The 26,117-nt window shown below is 54.9% G+C and overlaps 1 protein-coding gene across 4 annotated transcripts; it reads right to left on the bottom strand.

Moving 5' to 3' along the window:
• Positions 1 to 1,551: 1,551 nt before the first annotated feature.
• C1QTNF1 (C1q and TNF related 1) lies at positions 1,552 to 26,117 on the bottom strand. 4 transcript variants are annotated; one of them, XM_082371594.1, is made up of 4 exons: positions 25,310 to 26,117; positions 6,798 to 6,954; positions 4,344 to 4,483; positions 1,552 to 3,753 (listed from the first exon to the last, which is right to left on the bottom strand). In XM_082371594.1, exons 2-4 carry the CDS (start codon positions 6,935 to 6,937, stop codon positions 3,203 to 3,205), a joined length of 831 nt encoding a protein of 276 aa, XP_082227720.1. In that variant the 5' UTR covers positions 6,938 to 6,954; positions 25,310 to 26,117; the 3' UTR covers positions 1,552 to 3,202. The 4 variants fall into 4 exon arrangements, with proteins under 4 accessions (XP_082227720.1, XP_082227718.1, XP_082227719.1 ...); XM_082371592.1 differs by lacking the exon at positions 25,310 to 26,117 and adding an exon at positions 23,464 to 23,602; XM_082371593.1 differs by lacking the exon at positions 25,310 to 26,117 and adding an exon at positions 23,464 to 23,602 and having other exon boundaries at positions 6,798 to 6,951.

Genomic DNA, 26,117 nt, shown 5'->3' with positions numbered 1-26,117 from the left:
CAAGTACCATGTCTTATTTGTCATTGTGCCCCCAGCACCTAGCTCCTGGGCTAGCACAAAGCAGGAGCAAGAAAGAGCAGAGTGGAAATGTCAGCAGGAAGGGAGTGGAAGATTGGGTGTGGAAGAGCTTAAAGAGTGAGGGACACTGAAAGGGGATTGGGTGGGCTCCAGAGCAAAGGCTGCCTCCTCTTGCATGCTGGCTTGGCCAGCAGTGGGACAGGTGATACACGCTCCACGCCACGTGACTGTCCCTGGAGAGAGGGCGCGTGGTGAGCACCTGGATGAAGCTGATTCATTCTTTCCATGCACCTTTGGGAAATGCACTCAGCCCCTGTTCCCAGCTGCATCCTCTGCCCGGTGGCCTCAGCTGCGTGATGGTGGGGTCCAATCTTTGTCCTGCAGGGAGCAGGATTGCAATGTCCGCCTGCTCCGGTCTGGCCCCAGCCCAAGGCCGAGCACAGCCGCACTGGCTCACCCCAGAACCAGGCAAAGGGAGGACAGCAACTGTTTGCCAGCCTGCTGGCACCAACGGGACCAAGGCAGCTTCTGCACTGCCTGCTGGCAGTCTGATAAGGGCCCTGGCCACTAACCCAGTTGGCAAATGATGGAGAGAAGAAGAAACATCTGCTCTTCACCACTTGGTCATAAAGGGGGCTGTTGGTGGGTGTATTCAAGCCTGCAAGTTGCTGTAGTGGGTTGAATTGTGTCCATCCATGGGCCGAAAGATTGGTCCAGGTCCTGACCCCTGCTAATTGTGAATGTAACCTTACTTGGAAATAGGGTCTTTGCAGATATAATAAAGTCAAGGAGGGCTTCCCTGATGGTGCAGTGGTTGAGAATCTGCCTGCCAATGCAGGGGACACGGGTTCGAGCCCTGGTCTGGGAAGATCCCACATGCCGCGGAGCAACTGGCCCCGTGAGCCACAACTACTGAGCCTGCGCGTCTGGAGCCTGTGCTCCGCAACAAGAGAGGCCGCGATAGTGAGAGGCCTGTGCACCGCGATGCACTGAAGAGTGGCCCCGCTTGCCGCAACTAGAGAAAGCCCTGGCACAGAAACGAAGACCCAACACAGCCAAAAATAAATAAATTAATAAATTAATTAATTTTTAAAAATAATAAAGTCAAGGATCCTGAGAGGAGATCATCCTGGATTTAGGGTGGGCCCTAATTCCAACACCTGGGAAACAAGGGAGGGGGAGATTTAAGAGATCCAGGAAAGAAGGCCACATGAAGACAGAGATAGGCAGGGATTGGAGTGATGCAGCCACAAGCCATGGAACAGCTGGGGCCACCGGAAGCCGGAAGAAGCAAGGAAGGCTCCTCCCCTACAGGGCGTCCAAAGGGGCCATGTCCAACTGCGAAATGCATTCCTGTGACGAATGAAGCAGTTCAAGGCCCAGCCTGTGCCTGCTGGGTACCAATGTCCCCAGGTACCAAGCTGAGGGCCCCCAGGCCTCCAACAGGCAGTAGGCGGGGTTCCGGCGGCGGGGTGGGGTGGATAGAAAGGAGGAGGATTTGGTTCAACACCCAAACTGAGGCCACGATGCTGAAACACACAATTCCAAGTTTAATGTTTTCTGGAAGAGCACTGGGGCAGCACAAAGCAGGAGGCGGGCGCCCTGCTCCCCAGCTCACCCACAGATATGCACAGTTTTTAAAGTCTGACCAGCAGAAGTCCTTCAGAGGGAAGGATGTGCAGACCCCAGACCCAATAGCCAGGCTCAGGGAGGGCAGAGGGGATCGGTCAAGATCAGGGGTTAGCAGGCAGTGGGAAGGAAGGCTCCTGTAGGGGCTTAGGGCCCGAGCAGGCAGGGTGACCCTGGCCCTGGGCGTTGATGTAGAGAAGTGGGGAAGGGCTGCCGGGCCAAAGTCAGCCACGGGCCAGAGCACCAATCCAGGCAGCTCCCCACTCCAGACATCCCCCCAGCCCCCCTCAGAGTGGAGGTTCTGACCCCGGTGGTTGGGACGTGCCCTCTCTCCCCTCTCAGAGGCTGAGCCGTGCCGGAGCTCCTGAGACAGGCAGCGGGGAGCTTTCCGGTCCCTTCCAGCTCTCCCCTGCTCTGGGGCCCAGGAAAGCCCCTTCTGCATTGTTCTTAGGCTGCTGGTCAAAGAGGCCTCAGGGGAGGGTGCTGGGGCGCTGAATGGTGAACTCTCCGGGAAGCAGGACTCCGAGATGGTGTGTGAAGAGTTTCTACTGAAAAAGTTGTATAAGCATGACAGCTGCTACAAAACCAAAGGCCCTGGTTCCTTCCACAGCTGACCCGTGGGAGAGAAGGGACAGAAAGCCAATGCCAGCATGCAGGCGTGGAGGCCCCGTCCAGGACGCAAGGGTGGGGTGGGGGAGTGGGCAGAGCCATACCGGGATGCAGGGCTCTGCTGGGTTGTACTGAGCTTGGCTCCTCACAGAAGCCTCTGCCGCCAGGAGCCTGCGGGCTCCGGTGAGCGAGCTGCTCACCAGCGCAGAGACCACGGCCGAGGGCTTGGCTGTCCCTCTCAGGAGCCGACACTGGCTGCCCAGTTCGAACCCCCTCACCGTTGTGGCTCAGAAAGACCAGCTGAGCCCTCGGGCAAGGCCACAGGAATGTCCACGGGATGTGGACGTCAGTCCAGCTGTCCCCCAAGAAGCTTCCTACGTGGCCTAAAATATTAAGCCAGACATGGTTTTCCGGTCCCCACGCCCCCCACCCCCTTCCGCTGTCACCCTTGGCATCCACTTTAGATCTTCTCTTACAGGAAGTCTCCTGCAGCGTTGAGGGGAGACAGCCCTCCTGCCTGGAGCCAGCGAGGCTGGCAGAAAGGCAAAACTAATAATGCCTCCCTTTCTTTTCCATGGTTTACTTTGCTCCTTTCACAACCTTGAGAATTGGCTTAATTATTCCCAGCAATGGGAGCAAGGGTGGCTTACTCTGGGACACCCTGGCGCGTCGTGGCACGCGTGCAGGGGTCACTCGAGGACGTGCACACAGAGGGGAGCTCTCGCGGGCACCCGCCTGGTGATTTCATGTGCGGACACGGCAAGGCCTGGGACCACACAGCCGATGTTGCTTCCCACTCCCGCGAGGGGCGTCATGTCGAATGCCAAAGCTGGGGACGTGTGGGCCAGGGAAACCCGGGTCGGGGAGGGGGTCTGGCGGAGCAGGGCGGGGCATGGGGACAACGGGAGGTTAGCCTGCGGCGATGGAGCAGGAGGTCTGCGGGCGGCTAGGGCTCAGTGGCGGGCTTGACCAGGTAGCCACTGAAGGTGATGTAGGTGTCAAACTCATCGCTGAAGATGGCGTTTTCGCGTTCGCCCTTGAAGAGGCGCACCCACACCTCGTCTTGGTCCTGCAGCTCCAGCATCAGGCTCTGGCTCTGCATGATGCTGCGGTCGCTCACCTGGGCGTACAGGATCACCACCTCCTCCCCGTTCTTCATGATGTGCAGGTATGTCTCCTTCTGGTTCCAGGTGTGTACGTTGAGGCTGAAGAAGTAGATGCCGGGGACATAGCAGTAGAATTTTCCCGTGAACATGTTGAAGTGGCCGTAGAGGTTCACGAACTCCGTGTCGAAAATCACCGTCTGGTAGTAGTCGTTGCTATGCAGGGGCTTCTTCCTGCCCACCGAAAAGGCGGCGTAGTGGTTCTTGCACCGGTCCCCGGGGGCCCCCATGGACCCTTTCTGCCCTTTGGGTCCCGTGTGGCCCCTGGCGCCCACAGAGCCTGTTTTGCCATATTTGCCTTGCAGGCCCCGATCTCCTCGGTCGCCCTTCTCACCTAAATGGGACGGGAAAACACGTGGCGTCAAGCAACCTCAAGGATTATTCTATTTTCATCCGGAAGCAATCATTTTTTTTTTTTTTTTTTTTTCCTTCTTGAAAGTCCTGGCGAAGAAAAGGGAACGTATGGGTTTATCCAAAAGCAACAGGAGCAGCAGCCGGGCCCACGGCTCCCTCCGAACAAATGACTTACAGACGCAGGGGCTGGGCCTGAGGATCTGGGACCCGGGCCGCTTGGCTTCCCGATTCAATTGTCCCAGACTGTGCAAGGTTATCTGCTGCTCACAGGACCGTGAATCTGAGGCTTGCGGTGCAAAGGCAGGTGGGGTGAGACCCCCAGCTGCCCTGAGGTTCCTTCCCCTGTGGATCCCTCTCCCAAGCCCTCCTCTTGGAAATGGGCCAGAGCCTCAGAGACAGAATTTCCTTCTCCCCGCTAGATGACAGCATGCCTCTGCTCGGTGCCCTGAGGGAGCCATTCTGCTCCTGCCCCCTCCTCCCTGACTCCATCTTCTGCCCTGCCCTCCAGTCAGGACAGAGCAGTGCCCCCTCCCCAGGGGACGGTCCCCCCTGCTGGTCTCTGTGCCTGACCTTTCAGGATGGTGATGTTGATCTGGGGCACCGGGATGGCCTGGTACATGGGAGTACCAGGGTCACAGCAGCGAAAGCACCGGGATGCGGGGGGCTCCTCTTCCTGCCTGGAGTTGTATGTTTCATGCTTTTCTTCATCCCTAAGGGAGTAAAGACATCACCGTGAAAGCCAAGAGCTCTCAGAGCCAGGAACTCTTCTCTCTTCTGCCACCAGAGGGCCTAGGGTCCCTGTCTCGCCTTCTCTCACCTGGATGTGTGAGGCTGTGTTAATTTTCCCTCCACAGAGACTGCGTTGGCTCTTGGCAAATTCTGAGGCTTTTAGTGAAGGTTCAGAAAGAGCCCCCTGCCCTCTGTTGACAGCAATGACAGTCGTGGAAACAACGATAACAAAACCGGCAATAATTTGAGGAGCTTGGCAAGATAGAGGCTACATGGGAGAAATCTGGCACGTGACATGCCAGTGGGGTGACTGGACATCCCCTTCATGTATCTAGGATTCTAGAAGATGCTATGTTAAGCTGACTCATTTGCAAATGAGAGGGCTCAACCAGATCTGCTCCTGGGGGGCGGGGGGCGGGGGCAGCGACAGCTCCATGCTGCTACCTCGAGGCGTCACACTGCACTGCACCGTGTTCTCTGCTTGCAGCTCTTTGGCTGTGACACGACCATCTTGGAGGTGGCACAGTCCCTCTTGAAGGGTCAGCTCTTTGTCTCACTCTGCTCCCATATTCAGACCACAGACAATCCAGGAAATGGATCTATACACCCTAAACTCAGCCACCTACAAGCCCTAGACTCCCAGATGGACACCCCCCCAACCTCTCACCAGAAGTCTCCATTTAGAGATTCAACAAGCCCCACATATGAGATGTGTCCCAAACTGATGGCCCATCACTGCCACTCATCCCTAGAATCTTCTCTTTCCAAACCCTGTTCACAGCAGCAGCAGCACCACCAGTCGCCCAGAATGGAACCCTCAACCTCACTGCAGATGCTTCTCTGGCCTCACAAATCCATTCTGAGGATCATGGAGTCCTGAGGAGTCAGCCCACCCCACCATCAAAGTACCTCCAGGAGCTGGGCCCTCAGCTCTCCTCACCTCTAGGGACCACTGCTGTTCTGAATGCCCTCCTGGAATTCATCTCTCCCTTGCCAATTCATCCTCTGTTCCGCCACCCTCCAGCATTCTTTCTAGGACACCATGAAGTTTAAACCTCTCCATGACTCCCCTATAGATGAAGTTCCAGAGAGACCCTTTCCCACCAGGCTCATCTTCCCTCCCATCCTCCACCCTCCGGCATCCAACCCCCCTACCCAAATGACCTACCAGCCCTTACACTGCCAGACACTGGAATGGCCACACTTCACATGTGCCATCCTGGCTGCCAGGCAGCTTTCCCCTTCTGTGCCTGGGATGCTCCTCAGGTGTCCTTCAAGACACAGTCACTTCTCCTCCTAGCCTTCCCCAACCCCCCCCCCCCACTGCCCCGCCACGTCCACACTGTGGACACACTGAACTGGATCGTGTGTGTCTGTCCCCCCATAGCTTTGGAGTTCCTGGATGCCAGTGACTGTGTCATTCACGTGTGTGTCCCCAGTGCCTAGAGGATGGCCAGACCAATAACGGCCCTCAATCAATGTTTGTTGAATGAAAAGAAGGAGGAAGAAGAGGAGAAGGAGAAGAAAAGACAAAGAAGAAGAATGATGTTACTTTGCCACAAATCCTATGCAATTCCATTGTACTCCAAGATAGCCCGAAGCCTCAGGTATCAAGTCAGCCCAAAGCTCAAAGTGATAAAGAAACTCAAAGTCAGCATCAGGTGTCTAGAACCTCACGTTTGATGAATGACATTTTCATGAGTAATCCTAAGCATTTTATGTATCCCTACAAAATATCCCAAATAGCCTGCAGTCTATATATCATCGAAGCTCATATATATGAAGACAGTGCCATTTGGAAGAAATTCATAACTCTTCAAGGAAAGACACCACTTCTTGTGCCAGTCTTCAGCCACCATCCCCCATCTTGCAACGTGATCAGACATCAGGGTGGTGGAGATCAGCTCTCAGCCCAGCACCGTCCCTGTCTCCTACTTCCAGGTGGGACTTAGAACCCTAGCAGATATTCTCAAAGGACAGGCGAGGATGCAAAGAAACCGAGAGCTGGGGGTTGGGGTTTGGTGTGTTCTTTTTCTAAGGATGTGTCTGCAGAACCTCACGCAGACCCACATTCCTCTGGGGCTGGAATGAGGCTGGGTTACTGTCCGCAGTTTCAGATAACGGGCCCGGGTCACCGACAGGAGAAATGGCGCCTCGGTCCCCCAGCAGCGGCTCCTCGGCCTCGGCCTCTGCTCCTTCCCCTCTAGCTGCCAGCGAGCCCCCTGGGGCACCTGAACCCCAGGCTCACCCCCGCCGCTGAGCCGGCGCTCCTGCATCCACACCGCACAGCCTCACCTCTCAGCGTGGTCCAGCGGTGGCTCCCTGGTCCCCTCCTGCTCCTGCTGCCCAAGGGGCACGCGGCCCAGCACCGGGCCACAGGCGAAGGCCAGCAGCAGGCAGCACGCCAGCGCGAGTCCCAGCCCACGGGGGCCCATCTTCCCGCTGAGCCCTGCTGGGGAGACACACGGGGAGGACACGGGTTGGGAGGGCCCTGCAGGGAAACAAGCCTGCAGTACTTGCCCGGCCCACTAAGCGCTTCAGCTGCCGCTCTTCCTGGGACGGCGGTCACACACTCACACTCACACACACACTCACACAAGCTCAACACACATACTCACAAACCCCGGTGCACATTCCTGCGCATATACACGTGCCCTCACACACGCACATACTCACACCCGTTCTCACACACTCAATACACACTCATGCACAAATACACTCTGTACACACTCAAGACACTCGGTACACTTACACACACTCAGACCCACACTCTCTTGTGTTTACACTTGCACACTCAACACACTCACGTGTACTCTGGTGCACTCACGTGCATGTACATACGCTCACATGCACACATGCATGCCCACACCTGGCCTTCACACTCTCAGCACACTCACAGACTTATACGCACAGACTCGCACATCCTCACGCACACACCCTGGGGCTGGGCTGGCGTTGGAGCACCAGGCCACCTGCTGCCGCTGAGCATGGCTCTGCCTGGCCCCCCACGCCTCCCAGGAAGGAGACCCCTCAACCCTGAGCTCTGCAGATGATCGTGTCTCGGCCCTGTTAGGACAATGAGCAAAATCCCTAATAAATTTGGGGGTTCCACTGTCCAGGGACTTTGCCCCAGCCTGCACTGTGGGGCCTGGTGGGCAGGCAGGTGCTGACATGTCGCTCTCTGGCCACCAGGGGGCGCAAGAGCGTTCCTCGAGCATCTGATGTCGGGCTGGGGGCACCCAGCCACAGAGGGCATTTATTGTCATCGAAGCCAGCCCCATGTCTCTCCAAAAAGCTCTGGACCGGACCCTCTTTGTCCAGGATTGAGATAGTCCTTCCAGAAAGAACTGTCCACTGGGCGTTCCCAGTGAGCCCACAAGGGGGCAGTGCTTGGGCTGAAAACAGACAAAACATCCCACCGGTTTCTCACCGTCAGAGGTATCACCCTGGCTAACCCCAGCTGTGGGATTTACACGCGTGCCGCAGCCGTTTCTGGTGTGTGGAGTCAGAAGTCACACGTGCCTCGACTTTCTGGTGGCTGGGAAACCTCCCCATCACGGAGGGGGCGACGGTGGTCAATCCCAGCCCATTTTGTTCACCGAATCATACAATTTAACACCAAAAGGGCTGACAAGGACACCTAATTGGACCCTCTGGCCTGCACAGTGAAAGAACTGAGGCCGGGGGAGTAAGAACGCCTCCACCCTACCCCTGCAGCTGGGCTGGGGCCGGGGACCAGGCATCGTGGGGTGGGGGGGCAAAGCATCAAAGCAAGGGAACAGCCTCAGAAGGTCCTGTCTGATTTGTCTTTAATTCCTCTTTCATGTCTAAGGAAAACTAAAACTGAGACGGATTTCTGTTTTTGTCGGTAATCGTCTACCCAGATGAATGCTCCTTTCACGCATCTCGGGCCGCCATGGACCTCCTTCAACTCCATGGCTCAGAGGTCTTGCAGCCGGTGAGGGCACGACCCTCTCCGCGGGGCCGACTCTTTGGCTTTGTTCTTTATTCTGCGTGTTAGTAGGCTCGCTGTTTTAGCTCTGAAGGCAGAATGCTCTGGCCGCCCTCACTGCTGGAGCCGCGTGCCAAGTCAGGAGAACCTGGGGGAGGCAGAGGACTGGGAACCAGAGCCAAGGCTCTCCCGATGGATCCTCAGTGATGTGCTATGAGACTCTGAGCCAGGAAGCCTGGCCTCCCCAGGAATCCCCCCACCCCCTGAACCCACACTTCTGCCCGCTCTTCAATTCTCTGCACAACCCCCATCCCCTGCAGTGGATTAGCTGGGCCCGCCACCTCCACGTCCTCTACCTGCCAAGGATCAGGACCCAGAGACCTTCCAAATGACAGAGAGACTGCTTGGACCAGCTCCCTTACTCAAAATGTCCACTACCTCCCCTCCACTTGGCAAAGAAAATTTGTACATGTAAATGTAATTTATAAAATACATATTAAAAGAATCTCTCTCCTCGCCCCCTCTACCCATCTATCATTTCTCCAGTCTCCTTACCAGGGTGGGCACCACCCTCCCCAGTCCGCTCCCACCCTTCGCCTGCATTGCCCAGCACCCCTCATCCCATGTTCAAGCTCCCTGCTTCACGTACTGCAACGTACATACACATCACCTGGGAAATCTTGTGAAAATGCAGATTCTGATTGGGCAGATCTGGGACAGACATTTTCCAAAAGCCCCCAGGTGCTGCCAAGGCACCACACTTTGAGCACCAGGTTCCAGCCCCACCCCCAAACTCATGGCACCTGCCCACCTGCCCGCATCCTTCTCCCCTGGCCAGGAGCACCCTTTGTCCTCTTCTCTTCTGCTAATAACCAGGCTAACAGGACTGACAGCTGCCCCAGGCCCGGTGCCGGGCATCCCTGCCTCATTTCCACTCATCCTTACAACCCGAAATGTTAGGGTTCCTTCCGAGAACACTTCTTCATTAACAGTTTTTACCCCATCGCAGGTCTCGTATGGACCTGCGGTGAATCTTTTAAGGAGACAATACTCATTCATTATTAGACTGAATTTACCAATGAAGAAACCGTGACGAGAAGTCGATTAGCCTAAGGCTGCCCACTTTTTAAGCCATGGGGGCTGGATTTGAATTCAACAGGCTGCCCTCAGATCACATCAAAATCCTACCCAAGGGACCTCCCTGGGGGCACAGTGGTTAAGAATCCGCCTGCCAACGCAGGGGACACGGGTTCAATCCCTGGTCCGGGAAGATCCCACATGCCGCGGAGCAACTAAGCCCGTGCACCACAACTACTGAAGCCCGCCGGCTCTAGGGCGTGTGCTCCACAACAAAAGAAGCCACCGCAACAAAGAGTAGCCCCTGCTCTCCGCAACTAGAGAAAGCCCACACTCAGCAACAAAGACCCAACGCAGCCAAAAAAATAAAAATAAAATCCTACCCAAGACCCAACTCAGGTGCTTCATATTCCTTCTGAAGGCCTCCCAGACCCTCAACTGGAACAAACTCTCCCTGCTCTTTTTTGCTTGCGTTTCTCATATTGTCTCATTCTGCAGAGAGTTTTTCTTGGCCTAGAAGATTCTGCACAGCAGACCCGTGACCTCCTCTGGGCTTGGGATATGGTCTTGTTCATCTTGGACCCACCAAGCATCCTGCAGCACCCTGAACTCAACAAATATTTGTCAGATTGAATTCTCCAAATTTGTTTATTGCCCTATTTCTGTATTTCCTCTGTTTCTCCTTGGCACCTTGACAATTACTCTCCTTTTCCTTTTCAATGCCAAGCTTGCATCCCTTGAAAGGAAAAGAGGTTTTCCTTTCTTCAAACATTTTTTTTTCCTGAATCCAAAGTAATATATATTCATTTGGGAAAAGCTAGAAAATAACAGCAAAAGAAAGTAAAGAGCTATCTTGGACTCCTTTGTCCCCAGGGTTCCTCAGCCTCGGCACCGTTGGCATATGGGCTGGATCAGCCTTTGTCGTGGGAGGCTGTCCTGTGCATTGTAGGATGTTCAGCAGCATCTCTGGACTCCACCCACTAGATTCCATCAGCACAGCCCCACCCCCAGCTGTGACAATCAAAAACATCTCCAGACTTTGCCACGTATCCCCTGAGAGGCAGAAATCCTCCCAGCTGAGAATCAGTCCTCTACCCTCAATGGAAGTACACTTTTGCACATTGGTACGTCTCTTTCTAAGTCTGGAAAAGGGATTTTCTGTACCTAGATAGAAGAGATGGGGACCAGGATGCAGCCGGTGCAGGGGTGATGATATCAGTGGGGGTGGGGCCCGTGATGACCCAGCAAAGAGTCGGAGGTGCCAGGAGGACTGAGTGAGGGCAGCAGAGGCTGGTGGTTCTCCTCAAGGACCTCCTCTTTGGAGTCAAAGCAAACCCAGATTGAAAGCTTTCCCTCTTCGAAACTATCTTCAGAACGCTTTTACCAAGTCCCACAGCAAAGTCAACATCATGAAATTATGATCATTTTACTCACTTTTGGGCAAAAACAGTATTGCCCAACATCTAACCAAACTTGGCTCCAGCCCTCTTTAGCAATTTCCAGTGAAACGAAGTGCCCTGCAAGGGGGGAGGTATGCCCCCAGAAAGGTGACCCAAAGAACATGCTGTGCTCAGTGAGGCAGGTCCGGGGAGCAGCCCCCAGGACTCCTTGGCCAGTGGTGTGTAACCCTTGTGAATCTGGACCCGAGTGGTCCAGTCTCCTGGCTGCCTTGCGGTCAAGACATCTGAGGTTAATTCCAACATGACTCAGAACTGGACTTGCCTACCCCAAACCCTGCGAAGACATTCATTTTCCAAATTCCATAGCAATTCCATGAACATCTTTATCTCCCACCCACTCCCTTCAGGACCCGCAGCTCCTCCACTCCCCTCTCCTCAACCCTCCCCATCTCCCTGCATCTTAACTTCCCCCAGCAAGGAAGAACACCCCTCTACAGTAGGTGGGAGGGGAAAAGGAGGAATTGGGTCAATGACAGGGTCCGGAGGAAGGCAGGAAGTCTGAGAACACTTCCTGGTTAATGATTTTTATCCTCCCAGCCCTCGAATGGATCTGTGGTGAATCCTTTAAGGAGACAATATTCATACACAAGTTCAAGTTTCCTTATATCCGTTTAAAATTGGTCCTGTCATTTTGGGGGGCCCGCCCACCTCCATGGTGTCATGCCTGTGTTCTGATAGTGAACTCCTAGCCCTCAGGCTCCACATGTTTGCCTTCTGTCTTGTTGCCAACCCCGCCCAGTGCCCTTTGACAAAAGCATTTTATAAACCTGGTTTTCCCTCTTCCTTAATCCTCATCGGGTAACCAGCTGTTCTGAGAGGCCAGAAGCCTAGGATCTCCCTGGATTAGAAGGAGTTTAGAAGACAAGTCGAAATGCCCATGTAGCTCAGGAATTCCCTCTCAGCAGAAAACTGAACACAGGGGCTTCCCTGGTGGTGCAGTGGTTGAGAATCTGCCTGCCAATGCAGGGGACACGGGTTTGAGCCCTGGTCTGGGAAGATCCCACATGCCGTGGAGCAACTGGGCCCGTGAGCCACAATTACTGAGCCTGCGCGTCTGGAGCCTGTGCTCTGCAACAAGAGAGGCCGCGATAGTGAGAGGCCTGTGCACCGTGATGAAGAGTGGCCCCCGCTTGCCGCAACTAGAGAAAGCCCTCGCACAGAAACGAAGACCCAACACAGCCATAAATAAATACATAAATTAAAAAAAAAAATTGCAGCCTCCCTTTTAAAAAAAAAAAAAAAAAAGAAAACTGAACACAGGCATGGTTTACTGGATGCCTGTAATTTGCACAGCATCGGGTAAGAGCTTGGGAGACAGTGATTCCACCGCAGGTTAAATATACTCCCTGACCTCAAGATTACCATCCATGGGGACTTCCCTGGTGGTCCAGTGGTTAAGGATCCGCTTTCCAATGCAGGGGACGCTGGTTCGATCCCTGGTCGGGGAACTAAGATCCCACATGCCACAGGACAACTAAGCCCACGGGACAACTAAGCCCGCGCCCTGCGACTAGAGAGAAGCCCATGTGCCACCACGAAGATCCCGAGTGCCAAAACTAAGCTCCGACGCAGCCAAATAGATACAAATAAATAAGTATTTAAAAAAAAAAAAAGATTACTGTCCAGTGAAGGAGACAGATATGTACACCATCACAGCTCAAAGCAGAGCAGCAGATGTTGACTCAAAATGTGACACTCTAGGCCTGTGCTGTCCACTGCAGTGGCCGCTAGCCACCTGTGGCTATTTCATTTTAAACCAATTAAAATTAAAGAACATTCTAGGGACTTCCCTGGCGGTCCAGTGGTTAAGACTCCGCACCTCCACTGCAGGGGGCGCGGATTAGATTCCTGGTCGGGGAACTGAGATCCCGCATGCTGCACAGCATGGCCAAAAAAATAAATTAATTAAATTAAAATAAATTAAAGACCATGCTAAATTCCATTCCTCAGTCACGATAGCCACATTCCAGGGGCTCAACGGCTACAGGGAGGTGGGAGCTACCTTATTGGACTGCACAGAACATTTCAATCACTGCAGAAAGCTCTGTTGGGCGGCTCTGTTCTATTAAGATGAAGTTGGGGGGTGGGGGAGTAGGAACTATGAACAAACAGCGGGCCAGAAATCTGGGAGTCATTTAGACGCCTTCCTCTCACATATCTGCCACATCGAGTCAGTCATCAAGCCTCTTTAATACCTCCTGAAGGTCTCTGCTCCTCCGTACCATTTGATGCTTTCCAGGAGCTCTGGCTGTGTCCCAGACCTCAATTCACCCAAAACAAATATCTTTGTCTGGCTTGTCTAGGGCCTGGACACCACCCCCAAATTTTACATGCTTCTCCCGAGGAAGCTTGGCATAAGATAGGACTGTCTCCCACACCTAAGGTCTTCTAGGTCAAGAAGGCGACGTGGACCAGCATCCAATCCGTCCCTGTTTCAACACAGCATCAACCATCCCTCAGCCACCAGCAATCCTTCCGCACATCTGCTCCTGCCACCCTCCCCTCCCCGGTATCTTCTCTACCAGAAAGGAAGCCCTGGGGCTGCCCCTCTCTGCTTCGACATCTGGCGGAAATTATCCTGTTGAGACACTCAGAGCTCTCCAGTTGCTGCAGGAGGTTCCCTGGACTCAGATCCTGGGGTGCCCAGAAAAGAGAAAGCCCCATGTTGGGGTGTCCCTCTGGCCCTGATGACCATCAGGATTGTCTAACACATGACGTCTGCTTTCCTTCGCCAGAAGCCATTCATCACACTCATTTTCCACTTACCAGACTCCTCTGGTGATGGGCAGGAGAGAGGTAGAGTGGCTTCCACTTGATAAATGACGTTTGTTCGCCAATCCCAGGAAGCCATTTCATATCTAATTTTCCCTTCTGTAATGGGGCAGCCCCAGCCGGTCTCAGACCCTCTCCTGCTTCCTCCCAACCTTGCAGAGGAAGCAGCAGTGGGGGCTGTGCATCATTTATTAGAGGAGCTCTGGTCCACTGGAGGTGAGCTGTGCCTTTCCCAAAAGATGAGGGCATCCTGGCGCCCAGTTCACTTGCTGAATCTCCCTCTTTCCCTTTTTCCAAGAAGCTGTTCTCTGGCTTAGAGGAAGAGAGTTTATTTTTTTTAAGGTTTGGGGGTTTATTTGGTTACCTCCAAAGCCCAAGGCCAGCGATAGAGATGGGGTCTTCCAGGGCTACTTGCTAATTAATAAGCGAGGGCTTCCTTTGTGCTGAATTGGGATAAAACAGTGAAGGAAAGAGGGGCCAGGCATCTTCCCCATCCTGAAACATCTCCATCCTCTCCTGAGGCAATTCACTGCGCCTAGACCAGGAGAGGCTTACCTGGAGCTAAGAGAAGACACTGCCTAAGTTTCTGCCCAGGCCCTGCAAACTAGGAGACCACATGGGCTGCAGGCGGCGGGCCTTCGGGGGCACCTGTCCAGCCCAGCCTCCCCAGTGCAAACAAAGATTTCCTTGACTAGAGCCCTGTCCTTAGATCACCTCCCAGCTGTGAGGCCTCAGGCGGCAGGCTTGCCCCCCGCTTTGAGAACCGTGTGAGAGAGAAGAGCTACTGACAGCTCGTGCCTTGCCGTGAGCCCGCGCCGCAGGTGGCCTGGCCCACGTCCCACTGCCCCGCAGCAGTGACAACCTCGGGGGCTGACCGTTCCCAAGACGGAGGGAGGAAAAAAGCTGGGAATTCCACGGCCTGTGCCCCGACCTCACCATCCCTTTTACAAGCACCACACCGTTTTTCGTTTTCTAGGGCCTGGAAGTCACTGCCGCGTTTTACAGCCATCTCCGGGGAAAGCTTGGCAAAAGGTAGAACTTGTCCCACATCTAACGGCTTCTAAGTCAAGAGTACAATTTAGCTCAGCATCCAGTCGGTCCTGCCACTGCCTGCTCCAGCCCAGACTGCTCTGGCTGAGATCACCGATGTCCAGCTCCTGCACGCTGCAGGGCGCCTGCCGGCGATGACCACCCACCTCCCCGCCCCCGATCCAGCCCACGCTGTCTCCCTGTGTTTACCCTCCATGACCTCCCCCTTAGCGACAGGTGTTTTCCAGACCGTGTCCTCAGCCCTCAGCCCCTCTCACTCCAAACACTTTCCGCCCATCGTTTCCTGTGTGATAGCTTCAGCGGACAGCTCCTTGATCCTTGTCCCCAGCAGGCGTCCCTGGCCACCAAGCTCTAGGCCTGCGCTCTCCAGAACATTGGCCTCTGGCCTCTGGGGCCAGTTAAATTCTTTACAACTAAACATAGTGAAAAATTCCATTCTCGGCCACTCGAGCACATTTTAAATGGCTACCCTCTTGGACGGCACAGCTGGGAGGACACCTCCATCATCGCAAAGTCCTACTGCACAGCGCTGGTCCGGACCCAGATATCCAGCTGTCTTCAGATCATGTCCTCTTCGCTCTGTTGTAAGATGCTCAAGCCCCCAGTTAGTTCACTGTCTTCTTCCCCAGCCCCCTCCATCCCTGCTCCTCCCCCTGAGCTTACAGCTGTTCACACAGGGCCCCCAGGCCGGCATCTCGGAGCTCTACAGACTTTGGCCTCTCTTGCACCGTAACCAGGTCTCCTGGCAGTCTCTCCTCTCCCTCCCTTCGGGCGCTGTCACTGCTTCTTTCTCAGCCCTGCGCTGGTCTCCCCGTCTCTCCTCTACCTTCCAAACTGCTGGCCAGAGGCAGCTTTCAAACCTGCAGATCTGAATGCCCCCCCTTGGCTCAAAAGGCTTCCATGAAAATAAAGGAAACATTTAAGCCCTGCGCTTCACCATCTGCCTCCCGCCTCATCTCTGGCCCCCTTGTGCCCACCCCTGCACGTGTATCCTTCACTCCAGCCAACTGGAGCCACCGGAAGTCCCAAGTCACACCATGGTCTCGTCTTCTGTCTCTTTCTCCTGCCACCTTCCTTGTCGCTGTGTCCTTCAGAGCCCGGCCTGATGCCACCTCCTCCAGGAAGTTTCCTCCCCCAGTATCTAGCACAGACCGGCTTCCTTGTCTGGTCCCCCCACAGACCAGGAGGTCCTCATACACAGGAGATGTGTCTCAGTTCACACGTGTCTCCAGTGCCTGGGGTCTGACTTTCAGTATTGACCGAACTCCACAGTCCCTTTCAGCCCTTCCCAAGTAGCAGAGCCATCGTCCAAAGAGGACTCAAGCCAGTGTGTTCAAATCTCTAATTCAGGTTGGGGGTGGTTTAGGGTGTGGGGAGAAGGGAGATGGGGAGAGTGACCCAGGGCACACTATTTTATTTTATTTATTTATTTTCTTTTTGGCCACACCGTGCACTATGCAGCATCTTAGTTCCCCGACCAGGGATCGAACCCATGCCCCCTGCAGTGTGAGCATGAAGTCTTAAGTATTAACCACTGGACCGCCAGGGAATTCCCAGGTCACACTATTAAGTGTCATCAGAACGTTGAATCCCGATGTGACCAGGTAGCCATCTTTTCCTCAAGTGCTCCTCTTATCAGCACTCAGAAAGCCTCCTGCTTCAAAAAGAGTTACAAGCGCTCGCTTCAGCAGCACATTTACTAAAACTAGAACGATACAGAGAAGATTCGCATGGCCCCTGAACAAGGATGACACGCAAAATCGTGAAGCATTCCATATTTTTAGATGTAGAGAACGGACTTGAGGACATGGGGAGGGGGAAGGGTAAGCTGGGACAAAGAGAGAGAGTGGCATGGACATGTATACACTACCAAATGTAAAATAGATAGCTAGTGGGAAGCAGCCTCATAGCACAGGGAGATCAGCTCTGTGCTTTGTGACCACCTAGAGGGGTGGGATAGGGAGGGTGGGAGGGAGATGCAAGAGGGAGGAGATATGGGGATATATGTATATGTATAGCTGATTCACTTTGTTATATATACAGCAGAAACTAACACACCATTGTAAAGCAATTATACTCCAATAAAGATGTTAAAAAATAAATAAATAAAGAGAGTGAGATGCAAAATAATTAATTAATTTTTAAAAAAGAGTTATAACCCATTGCTTCCATCAGCCAAAGTTACAAACCACCTCAATGTCCTGCAAAAGCAGTCTAATCAGACAAATGATGGTGCAGCCACACAATGGAAAACTAAAGACAAGGTGGTTGGTCAGGCTGGCAAACTCAAATGCCTTCAGCCATTGACCATGGGCTGGGTGTAATGTGACAGGGAGGGGCGGAGATTGCTTCGAACCCAGAAACACATGCTCCGTTTAAAGGCATTTAAATAAACAAATAAATGATGCTGGGAGGGGGAGGGGCAACTTCAGCTGGTAGCACCAAGGGCTGACCTCTGTAAACAGACGAATATTTACTGGCGTGGAAAGATGTTCGTAAAATGCTGATGAGTGAAAATGCAGGTTGAAAACATACATACATAAAAACACATCCACACATGCACGTACATTAGCCCAGAGATTTGAAGGCCACCCACCTGGCTGCTAACAGCAATTATCTCTGGGTGATGAAAATATGGACGTTTGCCATTTTCTTATTTTGGGGTCTCTGGGGTTTTCCCCTATAACCGTCACATATTTTTTCACATTAAGTACACATTATTTTCCACTTTGACAAATGATAAGTAAGCCCCACCCTGGGGACTAAGAGAGCATTTTGTTTATTCTGGGGAATTTGAGACTCTGCCTAGAAAAGGAGAATGGGGGAGGGGCTTGAGGATGGTGTGGCAAGTTTGTGGCTCAGGCGGGACTGTGGGGGATATAAACTGCCCTCGTGCTGAAGTCCCACCTTCTTTTTTTTTTTTTTTTAGAGAATTTTTTATGTATTTATTTTTGGCTGCATTGGGTCTTCGTCGCTGCGCGCGGGCTTTCTCTCATTTCGGTGAGCGGGGGCTACTCTTCATTGTGGTGCGCGGGCTTCTCATTGCAGTGGCTTCTCTTGTGGAGCACGGGCTCTAGGCGCGCAGGCTTCAGTAGTTGCGGCACGCGGGCTCAGTAGTTGTGGCTCGCGGGCTCTAGAGCGCAGGCTCAGTAGTTGTGGCTCACGGGCTTAGTTGCTCTGTGGCATGTTGGATTTTCCCAGACCAGGGCTCGAACCTGTGTCCCCTGCATTGGCAGGCGGATTTTTAACCACTGCGCCACCAGGGAAGCCCAGAAGTCCCACGTTCTTTTGCAAGTGTTTGTTGAACACGTGTCTACTGCCCACTGGGAAGAGGGCTGGATTCTAGGGACACGGTGGAACAAGAGGAAGATAAGGCCCTCCCCTGGGGCAGCTGAACCCTGGAGTTACCGTGGGTACTGATTACGCCGGGAAAGACACCCAAGTGGGGCTAGAATCAGGCCAGCCAGAGAGAACACGTTTTCTAGAAGCAGGGGATTTGTTCTGCCTTTGACACACTAGTCACTGGTGTACTTGCCACTGAAGGAAGCTGCCTGCAGCCACAAAACAGGAGAAAATGGAGCCAAATCTTTGAGGCCATCATCAGGACTTCTGCTCAACAGCCAGGCGAGTTAACGGGTCCAGGAGCAGCCCCGTCATTTAGCAGAGATTCCTTCTAACAGAGCTCTGGTTAAGCACCTGCTACCTGCCGGGCTCTGGGCACGTGCTTTACGGAAGCTACTGAACTTGTCCCCTACAGTCACCTCGATTTCTCAGAGGAACAAATGGGCTCAGAGGGAGGGAGTCACTCACCCCAGGCCCTGCCGTGGCAGGGGCTGCAGCTCAGGTGAGACCCAGGTGTGTCTGACAGCAGAGCCCCTGCCACTTCGCCTCGAGGGGGCCTCCAGGAAGATGCCGGGTAGGTAGGATAGGCTGGTCCTGACAAACCACCGTCCTGAGGGCACTCCCGCCTGCCGGGCGGTGTCCACCTGCTAAGCTCACTCGGTTATGGTGGGAACAGCGGCAGCAGCCCCGGGCCCTGGGGAACTTATCCCCCAGCTGAGACCTCGCATTCATCCCTTCAGCAGATTGCTGAGGGCCTGCTCCATGCCTGGCACCATGAGGGGCACCAGGGATCCGTGATAACCGTCCTCATCCAAGCAATGTGCGAAGACCTCCCGGCGCCAGCATCTTAACATCCACCACTGGAGCTCAGTTCCTTTGGGTTTAGGCACAGAATCACCAGGAACCTCCCTCACACCTCAGAATGGAAGGGGCATGGGGGCTGTGGCCCACTGAATGTGCATTTTGAAGGCACTGCTTTTGCGGGGTAGAGAGAAAACAGTGCATGGGTGAGCTCTGCAGGGGAGGGGAGGGGGAAGCCCACATCTCACAGGGATGGTAAACGGTTCCACCCTGACCCCCATGCCCTCTGATACTCAGAAGCAAAGGGGACTGAGGCCGAGTGCAGCTGGTGGGAGGGAACGATGTAAAGAATTGACATTCTTTACAGGGGGTGCAGTGAGCGTGCCCTGTGTCTGCCCATCCCTGGGGGCTGCCAAGGGTCAGGTGTGGGAGGGGCCCCACAGGAGAGATCCCTGCAGAGAGGGAACCGGGAGCAGAACGGAACAGAAGGGGGAAGGGCAGGCATCAGACTCCAGCCCAGCGCCCCAGCTGCCCGGCCCTGGTTCTGCTTGCTCTACAGGGCCCGTTCTCAGGGTCTCCTCCTTGTAGGTCCAGCCAGTTTACAGAACCACGGGTCTTGCTCTCATAGCTATACCTTAAGGGGTCGGGGGTAGATGTCCTGAATGCTGAAAGACCTGAGTGCCACGGCCACCCCAAACCCCACCCAGACCCACCCATCTCTCACCAGAACTCACTGTAGACTCTTCACAAGCAGAAAGGGCCCAAGTGTTTCCAAGCGCACCCCAGTCCCCCACGCTGACCACCAGCCTCAGAACCTGCAGGGCAGAGCTGCAGGGCCCAGCCCAGCCGACGCCTGGCCTGCATCCACCCGCAGCTCCCCCAGGGCTGGCAGCCTTCTCAGGCAACGTCCTTTTCCTTCGCTGGTCCCCAGGGCAGAGGGCGGCTGGTAACCAGATGTCCCCACTTGGGGACGGGGTGCAACGGAGGCGAAAGGTTTGGGGCCTCCCCCCAAGTGTGGATTCACCAGCGGCAGGCAGCAACGTCTGACCCAGCACAAGGCACTAAGCACCTGGCGTCCGCATGCTCCCCACCGCCCCCACTGCCCGCCCCGCCCGCTTGCCTCTTTTCCCGCGCTCCCTTCCCATCCTGCCTCCTGCCCGCAGTGTCCTGCTCTGCTCCATCTCATTTCAAGGAAACTTCCTACAGGAGCCAGGGAGGTGGTCAGTCAGGGAGGTGGTTGGACACGGAGGCGCAGGATGGGACAGGATGCCCCAGTAGGACTGTGCCAGTGCCGCCCACAGCTGGAGAGGGTTTGACTCCCAAGGCCTCTGGGCAGGCCAGGGACACCCCGGTGGGCAGTGGGGGGCCTCCGGTGCTTCTGCCCACACCATTCCTGCTTTGAGCCCAATTCTGGGAAGCAAGCGTGGGCAAGGATGAGCGGCTTCCCGGTGTCCGGGCGCCGCTCCCACCTCCAGCTGCTCAGGCCCCTCTCAGCTGCAACCTTGACGAGGACCCAGAGCTAAAGCTGCCCCCAGTGAGCTCAAGAGCTCCCACTCCTGCTCACAGCATCGAGCCCCTCCCCGAGAGGCAGGAAGACAAGGGTCAGAGGTCACAGGCTGCAGTGGCAGAAGTTTCGCTGCGGGGCTTGGGGAGGAGGAAAAGCGCCAGCGTGCTCGCTTCTGCATGTCCGTGGTTAAGAGCAGAACTGGTCCTGCCAGGCTGAGGATGCCTGGGCGGGGCCCCAAGAATCCTGAATCCTGGGCCCCGTGGAACCGGCTCACTGGGCTGCCCCTAGAGCACGGAAGGAAGCTTTGTTCAGGCTTTGATGGTCCTTTTCCAAATCCTTCTCCAAGTGGGCAGATGTTCCCTCGTACTGTGTGAGGGGTCAGGGAGGTGTCTGGGGTCCTGTCCAGGGAGCTGCCTTGTCTCATTTGCCTTTACGAGAAGGCAGATTTCAGCAGGTAAAAATAGGAAGAAAATAATAAACCTCTGCCCACACGGTAGTTACACCACCAAGATGAAGTGCCCCAGGAGACCATCGCCCCCACTTAAGATCTCTGGACTCTCAGGGCAGGGAGACGAGGCTGCTTCCGAAACACTCCCATCTCTCTCCAGTGGATGGGCAGGCAGAGTTACCTTAAGTAGTCAGCAGAGTGTGGGGACCATAACAGAAAGGAAACTTTTTATTCTTCCCTTCCTTTGCAAGCTATCACCACCACCTCTCCCCTAGGGCCCTGGAGCCTCAGCCACCAGAGCTCCAGGAACAGGGACCCGTGCAAAGGTCCGGCCCCTGAAGACAAAAACGCAATGGCAAGCTCCTGTCCGGTGAGGGCACCCAGCAGCACAACTGTATCTACAAAATTCTTTTCATCTTTGTTTTGATGGGTGAAGTTCAATGCCAGAATATTTGGTTTATGAGTCACGCTAATTACAGCTGGGGGGGGCGGGGGGGCGGAGGGGCGGGTAGGGCGGGAGGCACCAGGAAGAATAACAGAAAGAAGCATGTTCCAAAAAAATTATGCTGTGCTGGTTGCCCTAAATAGGGAGGTTACCTCCCAGGAATGAGGAGGGAGTTGCCTGCACCCTTCCTGGGGCCATGTCGGCCTTCTCGGCTCCCACCTGTGAACGTGCCCCTCACTGGATGGCTGTCCCTGCCCCAGACAGGCAGCAGTGGCCTCTGGCAGAAAGAGGGCCCATCCAAGGCCTCTGGCACCTACATTTGTCTGTCGCCCTGACCTGCTGCTCACCCAGCAGCATGTTCCTTGGCATCCCAAGAGACTCAAGATGGGAGAAGGAAGACAGAGAGAGCCAGAGGAGAGGGCTAGAGTCCCTGGGAAGCAGACCCTGGCTGTCCTTCTGGCCCCAGGGAACTTTCTCTGTGGGCAGCTGGGAAGTGGAAATTTGGAAACTTGAGAAGCTTGGGTTCCAGCTTCGGCTTGGAAAGTTGTGCATCCTTGAGCAAGTCACATGCCTTCTCTGGGCACAGAGATGCAGGCCTCGGGTTCTCCATCTACTGCCTCTGGGCAAGTCATAGCCTCTCTGAGCTTTTCAGGGGTGAGAGTGCCATTGATAGAATTGTTGAGAATCAGCATTTGCTCATTGCTTGCTGTGTGGGAAACATACACACACACACACACACACACACACACACACACACATCCATGGCTGCCATTATTTATATTGCCACTGTTGTTGTTGGGTCATCTCTAAGCCCCACCTCAGCTCTCAGGTCAAGAGGGAGAGCGGAGAAGGGGGACCAGAAAGGGCAGCTCAACCCTCTGCACCCCCCACCTCCCCTTCACCTATATTTTTCCCACCTCTCTAGTTGGCAAAGACAGTGAGCAGGCCTCCTGGAGAATGTACTTCCCATAGCAGGCCTCTCCCTGCAGTACGCACAGGCAAGTGCCTCTATTTGTGAACTTGCACGTGAGGCTGTCCGCCTGCTTCCCTGAACTATAAAAAGCAAAGGCCTAGCGTCTCTGAGGACCTCACATCCTCCCCCAGGGACCCAGGATGTAGCTAGTGGTTGAGAAAACTCAGTTTCTCAGGACACTCCCCATTTTCAAAGCTTGGAAAGAGGAAGCTCCAAGTGTGCCAAACTGCCTCCCTTCTTAGAAACCAAGTGAGATAGAGGAGACAGGAGCAAGTCACAGAGAGAAGCAGCTTCCTCCCTTCCTCCCAAGTGGATTAGGAGGGCCCGTGAGCACCTAAAGCACGTTGGGGTTCCCACGGAAGACACAGCAGCTGTCCAGGAATCGGCACGGTGGGACCCAGGCTAACACGACATGGGTGCCCAGGACAGGTGGGGATCACACCTGTGCCGTGGAGATGCTTGGTACTTGGTAGTGCACAGTCCAGACGCTCAAGGGCAGCTCAGTGACCCGGGCCCAGACCAGGGCCACATTCAGTGGTGTGGGCAGACCAGAGGGTCCCCCGAGAGGGACATTATTTTTTCCTGTCCAGGCTGGATCCCCTCCAGGGACACCAAAGCCATTAGATGCAGGGGCCAAAGCCGGCATTCCCTGTTCTGTGTAGGGTCCAAGTTGCCCACAGGCAGGGCTGGCTCTCAGACAGTCCAGGCGCTATTGGGGTGGGGTCTCCCCACCAGGTGCAGAGGTGACTTGGGTATCACTCCTTTCCCTTTCACACCCAGGGAAGAGTGAAGCAAGATAAACACGCCACAAAAATCGGGGGAGGTAACAATCATTCCTGACAGCATCTGTCTGCCACGGAAGCCCCCTGCTCCCTGGTCAACAGAGGGAAACCACGGCCACGGCTCTCCACGGCACCTCGGCTCCGAAGGGAGTATCAGGAAGCGGCCCTTCTCCGCCAACTCCTGGTCTTTCTGCCCCTTTGCCGCAACTGCCCTCTGGCCCCTCCCACCCCGCTCCTCGCCCCATATAGGTGTCTGCTCCGCGACCAGGCTGAAGCCAGGAAAAGGAGCACTGGGTCCCCCTTCTTCCCACCACCCCCGCCACGGCCACGTCCCGTCCGCCAGGCCACCTACCTCCAGTCACCAGCGTCCGGGAGCGAGCGGGGCGCCCGCGTCCTCCCCGCGGCCTCTCTTAGAGCATCTCCCAGCGGCGGAGCCACCTCCCAGCCAGGTCGGGGGAAGACCAGACTTGTCGAAGGAGAGAGCAGGCAGGAAGGAAAAAGTCCTCCGGGAAGAGGGCGCAGAAAGTTGTCGGGGTGCCGGACAGCCGGCCGCTCCCCGGCACCTGGATCTCCTCGGCTACAAGGTCTCTTTGGCCAGAAGCGGAAACGCGGTTTCTCGAAAGTAGAGGAAGAACCGAAGAAAGCGGGACAGACGCGTAAAGAGCAAACCCGGGCCAGATGTGAGTGTCCGCGGAGCCTCGAACGCTCCCAGCGCATTTTATCCAAACAGCAGCCGCCGAGGATTAACTGTGTGTGTGCCCGGGGGGGGGGAGGGGAGCCCAGCGCAGCCCTCCTCCTGGCTACCCTGGGAGCTGGCGGGGGCCGGGGACTGGGGACTGGGGGCGGGGCTCTGAGAGTCCGGAAGTCCCTCCAGGTGCGGGAGTGGCCGGGGGTCCAGGACTAGGAAGGCTGGGAACTCCGAGTTGCTGGGTGGCAGGGGGATGGGCTCCAAGGAGCTCCTGGCGCGCTTGCAGCCAAGCCCCTGGAATCCGTCCCCAGATGGTGGCAGACCTGAGACATCCACCTGGGGTCCGGGGACCATGGACAGGTCTGGGGGAATCTGTGAACCCCCGAAACAGAACGCAAACTTGCATGTGTGCCCGTGTGTGTACACACATGTGCGTTGTTGGACGCTGATGGTCTAATACTTTGATCAGATTCTTGGAGGAGTCTGCGATCCGGAGGTTAAGAACCCTGGCTGGGGGTGCAGACTTCCCAGGGGACGTGAGAGCCAGGGCAGGACGGGCGGGGCCAGCAGGAAAGTCAGCATTTCTCAGTCTCCAGCAGGCCTTTTATTCCTTGATATGAAAAACAGACATTTTTCTCCATCTTAAACAACTTCCTTGGCCCCTCCTCGCATCCTGATAAGCTGCCCCAGGCTTCTCAAGAGCTGCCCCTGGTCAGGCTGGTCTCCATCCCCAAAGTCTGAGTCCAGATAGTTCTAGAATCTTATCAAATCAAGAGAAGAGGAAGGATCTGGCCTGAGGAACACAACTTTGCTGTAATGATAACGGTTTTCTTTCTTTTGTGTTTCTCCCCCTCTCCCATGGTCTCTCCAATCTGTTTGGATGCCCTCCCTGCACTTTTTGTTTTGTCATCACTCCTCCCAGGGCCTCTCCCTCTGGCTACACCTGGACAGGAGATGTAGAAGCAGGGGTGCCGGATTGGGATACTCGGGGCAAAGCAGACTGAGTCTCACTCTTGCTTGCCTTGGAATTTCTTCTCCACCTCTCCTCCCCATGCGTCTGCCTGGAAGGCTAAGAAATCAAAACAGGAGGACGCGGGGTGCGCATTTCTGACACCCACCTGACACACCTTCTCGCCAGGGCAAGCTGAGAATGATGGAGATGAAAGAAGACGGAGGGCTCCAGGCACGGGAAAGACCCTGGCCACCAACCTGCTCCTGTGGGAGCAGAAGGGCAAGTGGTCCTGATGCTCCGTGACCCTGGAGAACTTCAAGGACACCGCGGCAAGATTAAGTACAGGCATCTCCCCTGGAGATGTGGTTTCATTTCAGCTGGCATTAAAAGACTCAGAACTGCTCATGATCTTTGGCGTGTGTCTGAGGCTTGGCAAACCCTACATCCCCGGTCGCTGATCCACACAGGAAAACCCAGCGATAAACTCATCTTCGTTCCCACGCATAACCCAAGGACGTGTCCTGGTAAACAAGACCCGGGCCCAGCACACCCACTGACCTTCCTCTAGTTGCTCTGTCCTCAAATAACCTTCTCAGCAGGGTGACAGCAACACGAGAGAAGAGGCAAGTAGGCTACATCTTCATGCAGCCTCTGTGGGACCTTCGTCCGGGACGTTAGAGGATTTGGGTCTTTCTCAGAACTCCTAGGAACGGGGAACGCCCTGAGAGCAATGGGAAAACTCCCTGTTGCCCTACCCAGGAGACTCAGACCTGGGAAAGTCCTGGACCAATACCAGAATTCAATGCACACAAAGTTGGGCATGCAGCTTGGAAGAGAAAGAGATGCGAAGTTGGAAGATTTGTCCCCCTCTTGCCCCCCACGCAAGACGGCTTTGGTGTTGAAAAACTAAAAGATAGTTACCTTTAAGATCCTTCCAAGACATGAACTCAGAGACCCAATATAGAGCAGAGCTCTAGAAATACAGCCAGACAATGACCATCTCTTCCTGCAGCAGCTGGCTTGTTCTAACAGGAGTCTTTGAGTCCTCAGCCAGGTGATGCTGCCCTACCTTGGCGAGCCTTAGTCCCCTTGCCTGTAAAGCAGAGCCAGGTCCAGGGTGTCTTACTGGAACCCGTGAGGACAGATGTGCCTAGAATAGGCCACAACTATCACTAGAGCATCTTACCCAGTAGGCTTTGGGCAGGGCCCCTTCATCAGACACTTACATAGTCCTAAGTGGGACAAATAAAGGGCATGCATAGTCTCCCAACAGTTCAAGTCACATTGTTCTGTGAAATTTGTTTTGTGCCAAATTTAGGGGAACACTAAGTTTTCAGAGTTTTTTGTACTGGGGGATTTGGGGTAA

This window comes from Balaenoptera borealis (genome assembly GCF_965194805.1).
Source record: "Balaenoptera borealis genome assembly, chromosome: 20".
Lineage (NCBI taxonomy): Eukaryota > Metazoa > Chordata > Mammalia > Artiodactyla > Balaenopteridae > Balaenoptera > Balaenoptera borealis.
The sequence above is the reverse complement of the archived record's forward strand: the minus strand, read 5'-3'. Positions and strand labels throughout refer to the sequence as shown.